The following is a 19,458-nucleotide window of genomic DNA, read 5'->3' on the forward strand; positions in this document are numbered from 1 at the left end:
GTACCAAATGTACACATAATTTCTTCCAGATGCAGATTAATGTTCTTCAGGTGATGGCATTTAATGATGTTTTCCCAGGTGTGGTTCACGATAGCCCTAATAGAGAGGCTAATACACTTAGGGTCCTGCATATTCATGTTACGTAGTAAAAGAATACTTTTTTTTTTCAATATATACATATGTATGTGTATAGATACCACTTCCCAGGTGTGGTATAAACATATCCCTTGTCCATATTTCAACATAATTATAAACCTGCTATTAAAGTTTTATGTTACAGACCTTTAACACTTGGCTTAGACTGAATATTTTCTGCTGCTTCTGTTTTCCATGCCACATGCTTTTCTTAGTATTAGCTGGAGGAAAACTCTTGAGCAAGAGGCCACTGGTCACAAGAAGTTGGTTGCTATTTTGAGAATGTGCTGGACATGTTTAACCTGGAGTAATTTTTGCTTTGCTTTTTAAAATATATATGAGAGTCTCATCTTTGAATGGTGGATTGAAATGCAATTCTTTTATGCCAGCAGTTGTGTCAGTGCACGTCCCTTCGCAGGCATGTAAACCCCTGAGGCGCTGGAGGTGAAGTACTGGCAGGCACAGGAAATCCATCTCAGCTCCGTGTGTGTTTGCAGGAGTGGCTGCCTGCTTCTAGGTTGGGTCCTTATTACCATCTCTAGCAGTAGGAAAGAATTCTATTAACCGTGAACCTGATACTGTTCTTTCTAGGCAAGTCTTATCTTTCAATTGAGAACTGGCAGGAGACTGGAGAGGCTTCATAAGCTGCCGTGGGATGCCTGGGGCCACTTGTGCTCCCTGTTCCAGGCCAGAAAGCTCTTCTGACTAACAATTGCCACCTGTATTGCATTTTCTCCAAGATCTGACTCTCCCCTTCCTTAGAAGCTCCTGGCATCCCCAAGAAGGTATCAGATTCAGCAACAGAGTTTTCATTTTCAGGTTTCATCTATTTCTGTTAAATGGCAAGCTCTAAAACAGCCGAGCTGTGGCTTATTTTTTGCTGCACAGTACCTCAAAACCACAGATAATTGTACAGCAGTGGAAGTCTGATGTTGCCTGACCATTGTTTCTTGTGAATACAGGACTACATTTGCTGACAAGCTATAGAGCATGCGCAGAGCCACTCAAGTCTCCTGGTAATTCAGTGTCTGCATTCTTATCTGGCCTGGAGCTATGCTATCCTGCAAATAATATCTAGGAACAGACAGTGCACATACATACACATTATCTGCAAGTCCCACTTGGGGCACTCAGACTAGAGTTCTCTTGTTTTGATTTGTCTAATCCCATTGGTACCATCCAGCATTATTATATAGGACGTGCAGCTCCTGCAGTTGTCACGCACAATCTTTATAATTGGAAAAATTAAAGCCTCTAACTGAAAGGCACTTCTCAGACTGCTGCATTACAAATCATCAAACTAACCCGTGCCACAGTGTAAACACTTTCAGTGCCCTGGAACAACACGCATCTTAAAAATATCCTAACAAGCTGCTTTGGGGGATCAACATAACTTTAGAAAAGATTGTCTAGATTTTAACCGGTTATCTTGTACTCAGATGAACATATGAAAGTACTTATTTATCAAATGCAAAACAGAGAACACAGAATTCAAAGGTTTAAAAGATACTAGCACCTGGAAATGAGATGATACCTGTTTTAACCTAGTGTGTAATAATATCACACAGTAAGTAAGTGATACAATAACAGTATGTCCTGTGTGATTCAGCTAGGAAGCTGCCTGATGTTTCAAAATCTTTCCAGAAGGGAATTTTTACCTTTTATAACCATTACGTCTGTGGGGAATCTGGACGGAACGGAGACTTGCCCTGAGGGCATCTACTTTTTTAACGCTGAAGGAATTCATTGGATGAATTAGAATGAAGGAAAAACATCTGCTGATGTTTTGGGGCTACTTCTGTTGTGGAAACAAATTATGAGTATTTTTGCTGGTTTCTTCTAGTCCACCTGTCTACCCTGGTTTTCCCTAGTAAAATAATTCAATTTGTTTGCTGAATCAAAGCAGTAATTTATACTGCCATTAAACTCCAGGCTATAATAAACTTTCTCCTCCAGTATCCAGTGTATCTCTTACCCTACACCTAAAACGTGAACTATAAAAATAAATTCAAAGAGGAAAAAATATTTTGATACCAGTTTGTATTTCTTTCTCTGCTGCTCTTGGCCTTCCTATGAATTAAATAACTGTACACAAAACTCAAGTTTGGGCTACGCTTTAATGTTAGACCATACCTCCCCACCTCCATATTTTCCCATGTACCTTCTTTCCTTCAGCAATGATACTGTCATGTTTCCTACTATTTCTGTTATGTACCTCTGCTTGTCTACCTGGCTGGAGATGTGCGGAGGCTGGAAACATACCGACTCGGCTGCCACCTGGGAAACCGATGTTGTATCTTGGCTGGTCTGACCAGCTGGTCAGCCTGATCTTGATCCCCGGGAAGGTGAGGGAGCAAATCCTCCTGGAAACCATTTTGAAACATATTAAGAACCAAAAAAGTGTGAGGGAGTAGTCAGCATGGTTTTATGAGGGGAAAATCCTACCTTCTTCAGGCGGGGAGCATACAGGAGACGGAGCCAGGCCCTTTTCTGTGGTGCCAAGCAGCAGGATGAGAGGCAAGGCACACAAGCTGAAACATGGGAAATTCCACTCGAACACACTACTTTACTGTGAGGGTGACTGTATGCTGGAGGAGGTTGCCCAGCATGATGGTGAAGTCTCCATCCTTAGAGCTATTCAAAGCCCAAGCGGATGTAGCCATGAGCAAACTGTTCTACCTGACCCTGCTTTGAGCAGGGAGGGCAGGCAGGGAGTCTCTTCCAACCTCAACTGTTCTGGAATTCTGTATTTTGAATTTCTTCCAAATCTATTTCCCTTGAGTTCATGTATTGTGCCTCAGAATCATTTCTATGCCTCTGCTGTCACCAGCAAATGCTCTTTTCATCCGGTGAGATAAGGGGACAGATATTAGGTAAACAGGGATGGAGGAAGGGATTCTCTTAACTGTGGATGAGTAGATTAGGCAATATACATCACCAGGAAAAGGTCAGTTGTACTTTGCTTCAAGGCTACCTCATTTGTTTTGAGAGGATCAAATAATTGGGAAAAACACATCATTTGACATGTGTCAATTGCAGCAAAGCCCAGTTGTTTATGTCATGCTACTGCACTGCACAGAAGTGCACCCAAAACAGTCCTCAGCTACATGTTGAAAGGCTAGTCACCACTCTGCCTTTTCTATTGCCTGGTACTATCGTTGTATTTTATAGTACTTTTGGATTAATTTAAAACCAATGGAGTACAAGCTAGCACTGTGTAGAATAGATGGGGATCAGTTAAACAAGAAACCATCAAACAGTTCTGTCCCTTTTTTTTCTAGTTTCTCCTAGGGCTTTCTATATATTGCATGTGGAAGCACTGAGAAATAACAGGAGTGCTGACTATACCATTCTGTTCACAGCATTCTAGAATTAAATTTTAAATGTAATGAAAAGCCAATAAACAGTAACGTCAGACCTGGGCCTAGCTGTGTGTGAGCACAACGGTGTCAGCCCTCGAACTGCTGACATGGAAAACATTCAACCTCCTATTACCCATCTTTGAGGCACTGCGGGCACTTCCGATGGTAGGCCATAGTAGAAGCACGGTGTTCTTCATGTGGCACAAAGACTGATCTTTCTTACAAATTATAGAAAAGGCTGCTCTGCAGGCAAGCATATCATGGTGATGGTTGCTATAGCAGTGATGCCCAGAGTTCACATTTGCTCATTAAGTGCTCATGTAGCACTGAACTTCTTTCTTATACTCAAGAAATATTTGATCGGAGTGACACATTAACACCCAATACTTACATCTGCATTATGACAGACTCTCTATTCAAGCAGCAACACTGCAATGTGGTATTAATATTTGCCTCAAAGATGTCTTAATCTGTAATGGGGACAGAACTGCAGCATTTTCTTGTTACAGACTTGAAAAAAGATTGCCAAAAGATTCTAGGACTGGCAATGATATAGTCTGGAAGCTGTTAGCTCTGTTACTTTTAACAGCACCTAATTATAAAATTAAAGTAAAAAATATTGTATGTGTATTCAGAATTTTCTAATCAATATTTTTGTTAAAATTCACTATAATGTTTATTAACTCTTTATACATACCAATCACGTCAATTGGACTGAAAGAAATATTTACGCCCTTGAATAGTGTGCTATGACTTTTCAGCTACGGATCATAGAATCAGCAAGGTTGGAAGGGACCTCTGGAGATCATCTAGTCCAACCTCCCCACTCAGCAGGGTCACCTACAGCATGTTAGGCAGGGTTGCATCCATGCGGGCCTTGAATATCTCCAGAGAAGGGGACTCCACAACCTCTCTGGGCAAAATAACTCTTCCTCTGTTCCTTAATGAGAATTTTATCTTTCACTTCTGTAGTACAGAGGCAGACACCAAACCTCTTCCTGCTGTACATTCAATCTCAGTAATGGTTCTTTTAACAGGAAAATTGACATTTTGGAATTATCAGTCCTGGCAAAGAGACCTTTATTTCCCCTTTAAGTATTTATTTGTCACATGTGTACAAAAGTCAAAACTTTCACAAATAGTTATTCAGGAAAAAAAAAAATCAAATGATTTATACATAAACAATTACATGCTGCATTTACGTGCAGTACAAAATGTAGAGTTTGGATGAGATAGAAATTACATATGATGCTAAGCTTTAAACTGTTAATTGTATATACTAGTGCTGATGGCTACATTTCATATAGACAGTTGTAGGTATTGCCTCAAAACAGAGAGAAGATACAGTTCTGAAGCAGCAGTATTTGTCTCACCTTCAGTCCCCAAATCCCTGATCTGGGCTTGGAGGAAAGACCTGGTCATTTTCTGTATTCATAGAACAGTTCTGAATTCATCAAAAATGAAACTAGGCACATGTGCTTCAACGACCTAAAGAAAATAGGAAGTCGCAATTAGGTATTTTATCCATCACTCACTTGTATGCTTGATTCATCTATTAACACAACACACAATTGAATCAGGCATGCAGTGTTATCAACCTGAACCATGCAGGCTTTAGGGCATGCTCCTGGATGTGTTCTTTCTTAGTGCAGAGTGAAGAAGCGTCATGATGTAAGGAGGTAAAGCAAGTCTTGGGCTGTGAGAAAAACCTCCTGACCTGCCTAATTTATGTCACCTAACCACTATTAAGGAAACATATGTTGGAACCACAGATATTGTGCAAGAATTAGGAAAATGCTGACACTCTTTGTTATGTCTCCATATCCTCCAAAATGAAGTGAAACTGGCACAAGTACCAGCTCCATTAGCTGAAATGCCTTTTTAAGTAGGGTATCTCCCAGCTCACAGTGCAGTGGGGTAGGAACAAGACAGAAACTGGAAAAAAAAAATCTTTTATTCATAAGGACAACTGGGAAATGGCTTTCTCATGCGTAACAGACTTTTCTCAACTGAAAAACAGTATATAACAAATAGAATTATGACTTGTTTTTAATACCATGTACATTATATATATATTATATATACATATACATATATACATATACATACATATATATATATATATATATAAAATCTTCAGATACAGTTAAGTCATATCTAACCCTAAAGGAAGTCTCTCTACAGGCCCAGACTTTAAAGATTTCCCTTCCGTGTAAAATAGAGAGGTTGCTTGGGAGGCTTTGCTTCCTGGGCATGAAAAGGAAAGGGAAACAAGGGTTGGAGAAAGTGTTTAACCAGCATTTAGAGTTGTTGAATACCTTTTTGCTCTAGATTTAGAATACTGCTAAATTTGCTATTGATTAATTCTGCAACACCTATTTTATCTCCTTTTCCTCCCAAAAGCTCCCCACAATAGACTTTCTTTCTGAAGATTAAATGGAAACAGGCTGCTTCTTGAAATCCACACAAAGTTGAAATACTAGCAAAATTAATTTTCTGTAAGGATAATATGGCTGGTATGACAATATTTACAGAAAGTATGCAAGTAACACATAGTTTGTAGGTTGTGCAGGGTAAGAGAACTCATTATGGCCTATTCATAGCAGGTGACATTCTTCATCTGTTTCCTTTCAGCAGTGTTTTACAGAACACCTAAAGTGGGTGAGTACATTTTTTTGGACACTCTTAACCAGACTGTGGTTTGGACATTCATTTACAGATTGATGCCATGTGTCACAGTAGACAGGTGTGAAACTTTTTTACATAAATTTTGGTTTATTGTGTGGTTATATCCTCTGAACAGGGCTCCAATAGAAAGGAATGCATTTCCAAGCAAAAATAACATCCATTATTTAAATGGCCTGATTCAGTCACCTTTTGTGCTTAACATTAACATAAGAAACAGAGGAAAAAAGTTTCCACACTGAGTAGCAGTGGCTCTACCTGAATATAATAATCCAGATAAATACAAAGTAGTATATAAAAGCATTTTAGGAATGGCTTTAATATCAGTTAGCATCATGTAAGGAAATAATCCAATTATTTTTAATTCTCTTTCAGCTAATGTCATTGGATTTACGGATGAGTAAGTTCAGTGGGGCCAGCACTCCTGGTACTATGTAGAGAAGACATGGAATTCTTTCTTACCTTTCTTGGTAACTTTGTATAGCGAATATAGTCTTCCAGGAACATGAGGGCACCCATGACATCAGCAGGCATCTCTGGTATTTTCTGGCTAAAATAAAACAATCATGAACATCATAATCTTATAAGTCAATTAGTTATCTGGACAAAACTGTATGAAAATGCCAAACTTCAAATAATACTTCTTCAATTAGGTACCATGTGATCCCATCACAAAAGCGGGAAGATTTTAATCGTAATCATTATGTCAAATATATTTTACTAGAACAATATACTCAAAAAGCAGTGATGTTTACAAGGAAACCTTACACAGAGGTGATACTTGGGCCAAAAGAAAAACATGAATACCTCGTGCACTGCTCCATTGTTGAACGAATAAACTGACCGATTAGAGCAAGAAATTGTTCTGTGTATCTTGAGTGAAACTGTTTCAACAGAGTAAGGAGTCCAAGAACTAAAGGAAGCCAGTCAATTTGATCAGCTGGCCGTCTGCATACCACTCCTGCACAGAAAAAACAAAACCAACAGATGGTGATAAAACAGAATATATCCTTTATAGCAGAGAAAAACTTTTATAATATATTTGCATCAGGTTTTGTGTGGTGCTTCCCTTTCTACTTGCCCAAACATGAAAATTAAAAACAATACAACAAGCAACTACCATCAAACTATTCAATAAGGCATACAGTGGAACTAAAATGTCAAAATTTGGGATTCTGTCTCCTACTCCACTGTAGGAATAAGAAACTGAGCATTTTACATATAGCTAATTTTAAATAGGTTTTCATAAGGTTTACAATAAGGGAACAACAAGGGAACAACAACTAGGGAATAAAAAGTTGTAAGATACCTAAATTTTTGTTGTACTGAAGTTTTGGAAACTGGGAAATCAGAAACAGGAAGTTAACAGTGGGAAAATACGGGAGCCGTTTCGTTGTTATGTAGATCTGAGGAAAATAAAGAAGAGGAACACAGTTTTTCCACATATTAACCTCCTCCCCTCCTGCCCAAATTAATAATCTGCAAAAGAGAAAAGTAAAATACGACAAGCACGAGAAGGTAAGTCTAACCTTATTTAATGGATTGTGAATGCCAGCTGCTTCCAGGTAAGCTGTGATTTCATACAGAAGAGTGTTGTCTTCTTTAGGATAAGGCAATGATGGATTCTGATAATGTGCTTCAATGTCAGCCAATATTGCTCTAAAAGGAATAGCAATTAACTGCATTAAATACTTAAACTCTCCACAAATAAACATGACACAATGCTGCAAGTCATACTAATATAAAAGTTTCACGCACACAAAAATCATAAATAGTACAAGCAAGAGTGAACCAACATTTGGATTTTTTCTTTTTAAACCAAGATCTTGTTTGTTTCAAAATCAGCACCAAACAGGCTCACCATTCTTCTCTCTTATCCAGATATAATCTCAATTTCAGAAATAACCAAATGCAGTAAGAAAGCTGCACCACCCACTAACACGTTCATTCAAATTACAAGCTACCTGAGTATTTATTTTAACCCAAGGTTTAATTGGGTTCAGATTCAAATTAAAAAAAAATAAACAAACAAAAAACTCCAACCAATTAGACTCTGCATTTTGCCCTAATTTAGATTTTATGGATTGCTTAGTTGACATCAACAATTAATATTGCATTGATACATGCTGTTCTTCAGCACATTTTGCTTCTTACTTATTGAGATTTTCCAAAGCAGCAGCCAAATGCTTGGAGTCAAATCTGCAGGAATAATTCAATTCATTGGTAATCTGCCGTCTTAAAAGCTGCATCTGACCAACCTGTTTAAACAAGCGAAAGAAAAGGTAGGGAGTTATACTGAATGCAATGCAAGAAGAGGAAAGTGAAATTAAGGAAAAATATTATAAATAAATACAATTTACAGTAAAAGAGGTTACCTTAATTCCTCATTGTCCCTAAGCGCCTTTGTGCCCAACCTAAGTACATACACTGGGGGGAGCGTATGACACAGCTGAGGACTGTGCTGCCATTCAGAGAGACCTGAACAGGCTGGAGAGCTGGGCAGAAAGAAACCTCATGAGGTTCAACAAGGGCAAGTGCAGAGTCCTGCACCTAGGAAGGAATGACTCCATGCACTTCATGCAGTACAGGCTGGGGGCTGACCTGCTGGAGAGCAGCTCTGCAGAGAAGGACTTGGGATTGCTGGTGGATGATAAGTTGACCATGAGCCAGCAATGTGCCAAGGCGGCCCACGGTCTCCTGGGGTGCATTAGGAAGAGTGTTGCCAGCAGGTCGAGGGAGGTGATCCTGCCCCTCTACTCAGCCCTGCGGAGGCCTCATCTCGAGTCCTGTGTCCAGTTCTGGGCTCCCCCAGGACAACAGAGACATGGAGCTACTGGAGAGAGTCCAGCAGAGGGCTATGAAGATGATCAGAGGGCTGGAGCACCTGCCCTATGAGGAACGGCTGCGAGAGCTGGGCCTCTTGAGCTGGGGAAGAGAAGACTGAGGGAGGACCTTCTCAATGTGTACAAGGACCTGAAGGGAGGGTGTCAAGGGGATGGGGACAAACTCTTTTCAGTTGTCCCGTGTGACAGGAGGAGAGGAATGGGCAAAACCTGAAGCACAGGAAGTTCTGCCTGAATGTGAGGGGGAATTTCTTCCCTGTGAGAGTGACGGAGCACAGGCACAGGTTGCCCAGAGAGGTTGTGGAGTCTCCTTTTCTGGAGATCTTCAAGGCCTGCCTGGATGCAACCGTGTCTAACATGCTGTAGGTGACCCTGCTGAGCAGGGCGGTTGGACTAGATGATCTCCAGAGGTCCCTTCCAACCTTACTGATTCTGTGATTCTGTGGTGGTTGACTCTACTCCCTTATTTTAGCTAGGGAGGATTGATTCTGACTGCCTGCAATCAGAACTGACACGCCCAGAACTGACACAGGACAGGAGTAGTCACAGGGCCTAAGTTTCATACACATTTAAAGAGAGCAAATCCAGACAGTGCAAAAAGGACACTAAAGCAGTAAACAGATACAAAATGCTGGAGCAGACAGCTTAGTACAGCTCATAAAGTACCTCAGAAATAACAACTTTTAGATACTTGGAGTTCTATGACTAAGCTACAACAAACCTTTGCCACTGAGATATAAACAGTTACTTTACTCAAAAAAAAAAAAAAAATCATCAGAATAGTTTTAATCCAGAAAGTTTTGGTCCACATGAAACACTAACACCTCCCCCCCTTCTTCTTGAGGTACTAAAGAATAATTACCCAATTAGCTAAGATTCTAGTTTCAAATTCTTCAGAAAAATACTAGCGTAATTTGGAAATACTAACTTAGTCACATATGCTAGGAGATACAACATATGGCAACACCTCAGCTCTCTAGGAGCTCTGTTTTTACAGACAGGTATTTAATGTACTGTGCTCAAATGCTCAGACTTCACCATGGGGTAGGAACAGCTATCATTTTCTTGTGTCCAAACCTATGCCTTATGGCACACCATTAAGCTGGTGTGGGTAGATTTAAGAAAATAAAAAAAATAAGTCACTTGTCTTTCTCTATTTGTACTGTAAATTGCTGGAAAAAACACTTCATGGTCTTCTAAAAATATAGGAGGTAAAATTAAAAGTGTCTTAAAACAAGTGTTCAGGTAAAGAATGATCTGCAGCTTGTCATGGACTAGAGATTCAGTGTATACGAAATTGTGTTATTTGTATGGATTTTCACTAACTATAAAACGTGAATGATTCACAAACACATTCACTATTTGTGATGTTGTAGGCTGGAGATGGAAGTGGGAAAGAACAAGGAGAAGGAAGGGGATAGGAGTGCTTTTGGAAGATGCAGCTATTTGTTTGTTTGTTTTTCACCTACATTTAAAAATGCTTGCATCCCCTTCCCTCCCCTCTCCCTAGACTTCAGGGCCAGCAATGGCAGGAAGTAAAAATGACAGAGAGATCACAGTTGACTTACTGCAATGAACTTCCCCCTTCGTTCCCTGATCTTTTCTCTTCTCTTCAATAATACAAACATTCACAGCATTTTGAAAAATGTTAGCTATGAAATATCATTTGAAGTTTAGGTCATCTGAAAGGTTGCAGAAGATAAACAGATATGCTAATGGAATAGCTTGTTTAAAGGTTTGGCTTCTTGTACTGACCTGTGTGTGAACAAGGCAAATTCAGCGCACATTCCTGCTTAAAACTTCAGCAGGGAGTACATTTATGTTCACATGGCACTACAGCAAATCTCAGGACTCCTGATATCGCGCACTACCTCAGTCTTCACAGAAAGTCGGAGCTCTAATGTGTCACTTAATCTTAGGAAAACTATAGAATTTCACATATGGAACCTCAGTGCTAAGCACTTTGTGGATTTTAAGTCTGGGTTAAGAGCTGTCTACACAAAGAAAGCTCGTGAGCTCACATACATCCAGCCATGCTTAATTCTAATGTTAGAGAATTCCACAACAAAATAATACATCACTAAAATACACAGAAAAAAGCACGTAACTAAAGGTACTGCAGTGAATTCTGTGCATCACTGAGTCATATAAACCTACCTTCATTATGGAGTCTAAATATGCTGTCCATATCTTCTGAGTTTTTGCAATTGCTGTAGAATAAACTTTGTTTGAATTTGCTGAGAAAAGAAGGACAAAGAGTTAGAGAAAAAAAAGAAAAAGAAGAAAAATAAATAAATGCAAGTCCACTAAGACAATAGCTATCTTACAAGTTAAACAGAAAGCATTTACCTATAATTCCTTTGAGAGGACTGACAGCATTCATAAGTGCTTTTAAGGTATCCTGTACTGTCCTGTCTCGTAATATATTTTTTTGGAACAGGCTGAGGAAATTCTAAATAAAATGAAGTAGTAATTAGCAAGTTAAAATCCTCACATACGGCTGTTATGCCACCAAGATTAATCATAGCATGTACGTTCAGTAGCAGTTTTTTGTTATTAGAGGAGATTACTGTGGAAAATTGGAGTATTTCCACAGTTACAAAGCTGAAGAATCCTTTAGTTAAACTTTTTCTTTTTATGGATCACACAACCCCTTGTTACAAGACCCACAGATCCACCTCAGCAATACATAATACCTCTGTAGCCAGCTGTTTGTTCAGCTTTTAAGGAAAAACTGTCTCAATCAATATTTCATTTTCTAATTTCTAACCAGAATAGGACACATTAAATCTACTTTGGATTCTTTTAAGAAAAATCAAAAAATTGATTCCAGTAGAGGTATTATGAAAAAAATTGGATAGAACTGACACCTTATTTATCATGGTAGACAGAAAAAACCCAATTCTTTGTATGTACCTTGACAGAAAAAGTAAGTGCCAGAAAGTGTAAATGTTAACATTAAACAGATAGTTCATAAGGAATGGCTTTCTAACATGTAACCTACAGAGATTAGCATCATTTTCTTCTAGCTTAACAAGTTTAATTATACCTGTAACTGGTATTTTACCTTTGAGTTCAAATACACAAATGCTTTGAATTTTAAAGATTGTTATTAAAAAGCCTACCAATCACAAGATAATACTTAGTTTAATCTGCCATTTCAAAAGTTCACAGAACTTTCACTCCACTAGAACAAGTTACTAAGCAATAGAAGTATCATGATCTTGAGAAACTGAAGTTAAAAGATTACCTGCAGCTCCTTCACAATCATGAAACAGAGCAGCCTGTCTAAACCATTGAGACCAAAGGTACCTAAAGTATCTTGGATCTCTGAGAAGAGACGACTACTGGTTACTTCCTGATGAGTTTTGATATCATACCAGGTGTTCATTTGGTCAATATAACATGTGAATCTAAAGAAAAATTAAACAAATGACATTTTAGAATGAGCTGCAGACTGTTTCTGTGACAATCTGAGTAATGAGTTAACTTACTCTGAAAGACATTAGAAAGGCTCTGTAAATCTCAGGTGTTTTACCACTCCTCTTTCTGCAGGGGACTCTTCCCCGGTTCATCTCTCCCTCTATTTGTGTAATATACTGTTTTGCTTCTTAGACCAAAATCACTACTTTTCTAAACTAGTATTTAAAATGTATCAGATTGATTGGGTAAATTCTGTTTAAAAAAAACGATATGACAGCCAAGGAAAAACCTGTAATTTGCCTGTAATTAGTGTATTTTCTTAGTATATAGTGGAATTGGACCAATAGAATGCACAGAGCTATAACATAGCTTGTGGTGTATAGTACTTACTTTGGATCTGTGATCCTCAGGATTTCTCTACAAAGCCGACCAATAAATGTTACAGATTCATCCACAGGTGTGAATTTTGGTATAGGAATATGAGTAGACTGGTATATACTTTGCCAGTCTTGAATCTGAAAAGTAAAATAGTCATTTGCAGTGTTATCATTGCATATATTTTTAATTTGCTTTAGAATTCAAATTGTTTTGTTTTAATTAAAGCTGTAAATGCTACAGAACACTACAGTAAATTATATGTAGCAAAATACTATAAGAAACATAATAGAGCAAAGAGAAGAATTAATCTTGTGATAAACGGCAAGCAGAATATAAAGAGAATAACCTAAACTCCAGGTGAGAATTCCATCTGCTCCTTTCTGCAAGGGAATCATCTGCCAATTTGTTAGCTAAATTCTAGATCTAATCACTCCTTCACCTGTGAATTGTAACATGGTTACCAAAAAGAGCAGATTACTACTGTACTCTTTATAAGCCTGCATTTTTGATACCACAGGCAGAATAAGAACTGCTATGATTCAGTAGTTATTTTCCATTTTCTTCAAGAAGGAGAGGAAGGATTATTTCTTGTTTAGGAGAGATATTAAAATACTCTGTGGCACTTTGTTCTGCTTGTTGCAACTAATAAAATGGGGATTTTTAAATCATTCCAAAAGAGTGTTGCCAGCAGGTGGAGGGAGGTGAGCCAGCCCCTCTACTCAGCCCTGGGGAGGCCTCATCTCGAGTCCTGTGTCCAGTTCTGGGCTCCCCAGGACAAGAGAGACATGGAGCTACTGGAGAGTCCAGCATGGGGCTATGAAGATGATCAGAGGGCTGGAGCACCTGCCCTATGAGGAACGGCTGCGAGAGCTGGGCCTCTTCAGCCTGGGGAAGAGAAGCCTGAGGGGGGATCTGATCAATGTGTACAATGTGTGAAGGGAAGGTGCTAAGGGAATGGGGACAAACTCTTTTCAGTTGTCTGTGTGACAGGACAACAGGCAATGGGTAGAAATTGAAGCACAGGAAGTTCTGCCTGAATGTGAGGGGGAATTTCTTCCCTGTGAGAGTGACGGAGCCCTGGCACAGGTTGCCCAGAGAGGTTGTGGAGTCTCCTTCTCTGGAGATATTCAAGGTCCACCTGGATACAACCCTGTCTACCATGCTCTAGGTGACCCTGGTTGAACAGGGTGGTTGGACTAGATGATCTCCAAAGGTCCCTTCCAACCTTACTGATTCTGTGATTCTACGATTCTACGAAAGGTGGTGATGGATGTTCTTTTGCAGTGTCTAGCACATTCACTTGAAATCACAGCTACCTGCTTGATGAATGATGTTCTATCAGTCACAAACTGTAACATCCAAATATAGAGATACTTATCAACATTTTTGCCATTCTTGTTTTAACTTGCACCTTTGTTCTTAGGAAGTTATTGCACTCCTGTTCCACATTGTAGTTAATAATACGAGAAACTTCTTCTTGCCAAATTTTTAAACCATATATGTTGACATAATCCTGGATATATTCAAATGATCGATGGAACCCATCCATTGTAGCTGCCATTTCTTTCAATTTGGGCATCAGTTCACTTGGCTACAGGAAAAAAAAGAAAAAAAAGAAAAAAAGAAAAAAAAAACAAAAACTGAACTCTGAACAGGCAGAATTCAAAGAAAATGTGCAAGGATTCTAAATATCTTTCCATACAGTCTCTCCAGGATTTTATAATGCTCCAGCCAGAACTGTAAAGGTTGTCTTATATCTCAAGTAATTATTCTTAATTTTTTTTTCTTCCTGATTTTCATTTTAGGCTTCATTGGTACTATTGATTGATCTGGGAGAGAGACTCAAGAATCTGGACAGGAACAAAACAGCCATAGCCGTCGTTCTGTCTTTTCCTTTCTGTGTTAGATATATCATCTGTTATCATCAAACATCATAGAAAAAGATAGATCCATGAAATCAGAATTCACATGACATTTAGGAATAGAATAGAAATACGGTTTTGGATTCTACCTCCTCTTACCAGTTTATGAACTCATTTTAACATCAAATAAGGCATTCCAAATAACCTTTAAGAAGTTCAAAAAGTATACTTAATCTACAAGAAGGAAACCTGTATATAAAAGTGAAAATTATTTTCTAATAGGTAGTATAATAAAAGAGGTTCCATCAAAGTTGAGATATATAAAAAATAGTATCAAATCTAACTAACTCACCTTGGCTCTAGGATTAAAGATAAGTCCCCTGTGAAGAGCTAGAGCTACCCGTTTTACTAGCTCCTTCCTTATTCCATCCTCTAGTAACTGTTTCGGATCCACCTAAGTAGAAGAAACATTTTTCTGAAAGTCACAAAGCTTTTGAAAAATACATATTTCATTTTTATCAATACATTTCATTTTTGCCAGTACATTAAGTACTTACCATGTAATAGGAAAGCAGTGCCAATACAAGCACTTTTCTTCAAGTAGTTGGTCCAAAGGATAAATATTTAAATACTTCTGCTAGACAACAGAATTATTCTTTTAAGTTGAATTGCAAAGATTCGAATTGTATTCCCATGTTAAAACTCTGTTAATGGTCCATTGAGAATATAGTACAATTATACACTTCTTAGTGCATATTGGTTTTCTATGTTTGTGTGGACTACTCTTGAGGTTCTTTCTTTGGAGTCCTTGAAAGAGGCATCTTAATGTAGGAAGAGCAGCCTTTGCCAATGGAAGAAACAGCTCTTCAGAAAAGCTTTTAATCATTTTTCAAAATTTGCAAAACACATCAATTAGAGTTGATGAATCTATGTACAATGAGAACTGTGTGTTCTTACCATTAAATAATACAGTTTTTATTTGGATGCCAAGTTAGGCATCACAGTTTGAAAATCTGAAAGTCAATTTATTTCTTACTGGCTTTTTATCTTTCCTCAGGGTCCTGAAATATCCATTCCAGAGTGCTAATTGCTACCAAGTGACTTTTTCCTAATGGAATAATGGAACATTACCTTGATGATACCAACTAAAGTAGTTTTCATCATGAGGATACCTTCAGTGAAAATTGAAATCGCATGGGTTAGCTTGGCAACCTTTAACAGAAACAGAGGATACAACTGATTGAAATAATTCCTTAATACATATATAATCACGCTAAAAAAAAAAACAAAAAAAAAACAAAAAAAAAAAAAACAAAACAAACACACATAAGAAATCTTTTCCAGAGCCAGCTTCCTACTTTAGGATAAAGCAATTCACACTGATAGAGCTTCAATTTCTCATCTAATTCAAGTCTTACATATACTACAATAACTTTTTTTTTTTTTTTTAATTAGATCAAGATAGGTATGTTCAAGTGACTTTGCACAGGTTATGGGAGAAAAAAACCTAGCGCTCTGTATTGTGTGCATATGAAGACACCATGGACATAAATGCTAGTCAGTACCTTTGAGTAGGCCTGGGCACAGCTTTACATAGTTATTTCACAATAAAACTTGTTACCAGCAATGGATCCTCTTCAACATCTCCATGGATTTAATACAATAACACATTAATGTAGTTTTAAATTATAATATAAGGTGAGCATCCATATGCTCAGAGTACAGTCAGACTAGTCGGTCTTTTGCCTTTACGACATTTACAGGATAGAGACACAGCAGTTCAAACTTAGAATTCTACAGAAAACATAAGCGAAAAGCATTTGTGCAAGGTAAGTACTTTCCCCTCTCCCTTCTCAGAAAAAAAAAAAAAAAAAAAAAAAAAAAAAAAGCTCCCCTCTAAACACTATCAATTCTGCCTCCAGGCTCCATCCCTGTCCACACAAAAAATAAACTATCCTTACAAAATTTAATGCATGAGTCTAAACCTCATATTCAGGCCTGAATGACAGCTTAATGAGAACCCACAACATGTTCATATAAAACTCAGTAACAAGAAAGAACTTTGGCAAAAACTGCTTAAAAAAAAAAAAAAAAAAAAAAGATGACATGTAATTGGTATCTGGAGAACTAAAGTACATATTCTATGAGGGAAAGCTATTGGTCTACTCAGATTTTTGCTCATCTTCTTCTAATAATAAGAAAGCCAAGGAATTTTAATGTTTTTTTGTATTTCCAGAGTGACAGCAGGGGAGAAGAAACCCCCTGGATAAAAAGCCAAACAGCAATAGCAGCTTTTCTAGCAGAGCAGATCAGCATGCCTCCATCCCATCTTCACCTTTGAGGGCCAGCAAGAAGCTTAACAATGCTGGCTCATTCAGTCTTTGACCTTCTTTTTCTCCTGGAAGAAGTATTCAAAATGTGAGTGTTTCAATACAGACTTGGATCTTTATTTTTTTTTCCTCCTATCTAAATTAATCAAAAACCATTTGCCCTCATTTACAAATATATCTAGATTTCCCCTTATGCTTTTCTCCCCTTTCCTCATTGTAACACTAGTCAATTTAAGTTCTTACTCAGCCAAAAAGTCCAGCTTTGCTGTTAAAGTTTGAATTCTATGGAACTCCATCTACTTAAATTTCACTGATGCTGACCATGTATAAGGTCTGTATTTTTCAGAAGTCCCTATTTTAGCTGTACCTCATAACGTGGTCCAAGCTGAGCATAATCTCGTAGCTTGTCCTTATCAAGGCGAGTAGGTACTTCAATAATATCATGAGTCTGAAGCTTTATAATTTTGAGAAGAGATGTAAACATGCTTTCTGGAATTATCTGTAGAACCTTTGCAAAAGAGACGAGGCAAATGCAGTCAGTACACTCTCAGTTTTTAAAAAAGGCATCTTAAACTGAAGATAAGCAATTGAAGAACAAGACAATTATGTCTCTTCCAATGCCTACCTTTCTTACATAGGAAACCAACTCGCCAGAATAATACTGTGATACGCTGAGAAGATCAGGGCTGTTTGCTTGATTGATACGGAGAAGTGGCAAGTCAAGAGCAGAAGCAAGCTAGAAATAAAGTTAGTATTTTGAGTTCACATGTCTGTTTTTCTAATATCATTTACATGCCTGAACTCAGACGTTCAAGCCTCTTAAACTGTTATTCAAAGCACAAGATTCTTCCTAAAGAGCAGCATTACACCATCAAGTTGCTAACCGGAAAAACAAACAAGCAGGAAAAACTAACAAGCAAAATTTTTTGTTAAAAAGCCCAAACCCCAAACTGCAATACTACATTTCTTACCCATATTTCCTAGTCTTATCAATTGCATAGAAGATTTTTCTCGTAATTTTAGCTTCCTGCTCCCATACATGCTATTTTCCAATCTTATTTCTACAGAAAATGTGTATCTTCTCATTTGATGGCAGATCTTCATAAAGACAGATGAAGTGCATATGCAACATTATTCTTGTAATTCCTTCAGCCTCCTCCTGTACCTATGCAGAGAACCCCATGTCTCCAGCAAGTAACTGTAATGGATAGAGGCTTCATGATGAGACTAATTTTTCTAACAGCAGTGATGCGACTGGTTGCACAGAGTAACATGCATCACTCAGTTTTATTTTCTTTAAAATTTGCCTTTAATTTATTTAGTACACCTCTGAAGAAATATAGATACAGAAAATATCAGTAAAAAGATTTGAGTCATATGCAACTTCACAGATTCCAAGTCTATTTAACAACTGCTTTAGCTGACTTGCAGTGTTAAAATATATTCACTTTCTTTCATACTTACCTTTAGAAAGGTGGCTCTGAGTTTAGTTACCATAGATGGACTGACTCTTATGCTTTCCTGCATAATAGACGTAAAACTAAAGAAAGAAATAAAAGTCAGCTCCTTCCCTAGGAACTCTTGTTTTCAGCTGTTAAATCATGTGTCATTGACACCAGCATAATCCAGAAATGGCACAGGAGATTAGCGAAATTATACTAAGGAAGAATTTGGTCTGAAGAGATACTGGCCTTAGAAAACTATATGATAAAGGGGAGATTGGATAAGAGAAGAATGCATTAAGCACAGTAACACCCAAGCTAATGAAATAGCAGCTCACCGTATCTGACCATGGAAAGAATTTTTGCCAGTTTTTGTTTGTTTTTGGTTTAAATAGGATCTCCAATATTTCAGAGAACTTAACTGTTATAGTTAGAACAAAGTAGAGAGTAGAAAGTTCCAGTATCACATAATCTGCAACTACTGATATGCCAAGGATAGTTGTTAATTCTTATTCAAACTGTTGAGAGTTGAATATACTCAGCAGCTCACAGAATAAGACTTTAAGACTGTTTATAAATTGGAGATTTTCTAGCATTTATAATATTTATGTATTTTATCTCCAAAAGGTTTCAAAAATGACGACTAACTCGGAAGAAAAGCCTGGTAATATACCTGTCAATTAATTGCCAAGCATAAGACAGGTCACCAACTATCTGCATGGTGATCAAGACCTCTTCTTTAATGTTGATGGTTCGGATCATCTGATGGAGAAATTTCCGTGTGTCAGCCAAAAATTGGCAAACTTGCAAGTTAGTTTCCAGCTGGTGAAATTCCTGGACCTATATTTACCCAAAAAAAGAAAATGAAAAAAAAAATCTCCTTTTTTGTCTGTTGATCTTTAAAGGACAGCAATACAAAGATAAATTACTAATTAGTAAGCTGACATAGTTCTTCAAAAAATATAGTAAGATTGAAAAATCCTTGTCTACTTTGGAGA

The 19,458-nt window shown here is 37.8% G+C and overlaps 1 protein-coding gene across 1 annotated transcript in view; it reads right to left on the reverse strand.

Moving 5' to 3' along the window:
- Positions 1 to 4,588: 4,588 nt before the first annotated feature.
- The window catches only part of WASHC5 (WASH complex subunit 5), a 30,531-nt gene continuing 15,661 nt past the window's right edge, over positions 4,589 to 19,458 (reverse strand). The window contains exons 13-29 of the mRNA XM_062568415.1: positions 19,134 to 19,300; positions 18,483 to 18,558; positions 17,644 to 17,754; positions 17,386 to 17,526; positions 15,820 to 15,900; positions 15,041 to 15,142; positions 14,238 to 14,417; positions 12,839 to 12,963; positions 12,276 to 12,438; positions 11,375 to 11,477; positions 11,183 to 11,262; positions 8,337 to 8,440; positions 7,712 to 7,841; positions 7,492 to 7,588; positions 6,990 to 7,143; positions 6,645 to 6,732; positions 4,589 to 4,985 (exon numbers count right to left, since the gene is read on the reverse strand). Of these exons, the coding sequence (XP_062424399.1) occupies positions 4,929 to 4,985; positions 6,645 to 6,732; positions 6,990 to 7,143; positions 7,492 to 7,588; positions 7,712 to 7,841; positions 8,337 to 8,440; positions 11,183 to 11,262; positions 11,375 to 11,477; positions 12,276 to 12,438; positions 12,839 to 12,963; positions 14,238 to 14,417; positions 15,041 to 15,142; positions 15,820 to 15,900; positions 17,386 to 17,526; positions 17,644 to 17,754; positions 18,483 to 18,558; positions 19,134 to 19,300 (1,959 nt within the window). The 3' untranslated portion in view covers positions 4,589 to 4,928. The remainder of the gene's footprint in view (positions 4,986 to 6,644; positions 6,733 to 6,989; positions 7,144 to 7,491; positions 7,589 to 7,711; positions 7,842 to 8,336; positions 8,441 to 11,182; positions 11,263 to 11,374; positions 11,478 to 12,275; positions 12,439 to 12,838; positions 12,964 to 14,237; positions 14,418 to 15,040; positions 15,143 to 15,819; positions 15,901 to 17,385; positions 17,527 to 17,643; positions 17,755 to 18,482; positions 18,559 to 19,133; positions 19,301 to 19,458) is intronic.

Source organism: Rhea pennata, chromosome 2 (assembly GCF_028389875.1).
Source record: "Rhea pennata isolate bPtePen1 chromosome 2, bPtePen1.pri, whole genome shotgun sequence".
Classification (NCBI taxonomy): Eukaryota; Metazoa; Chordata; class Aves; order Rheiformes; family Rheidae; genus Rhea; species Rhea pennata.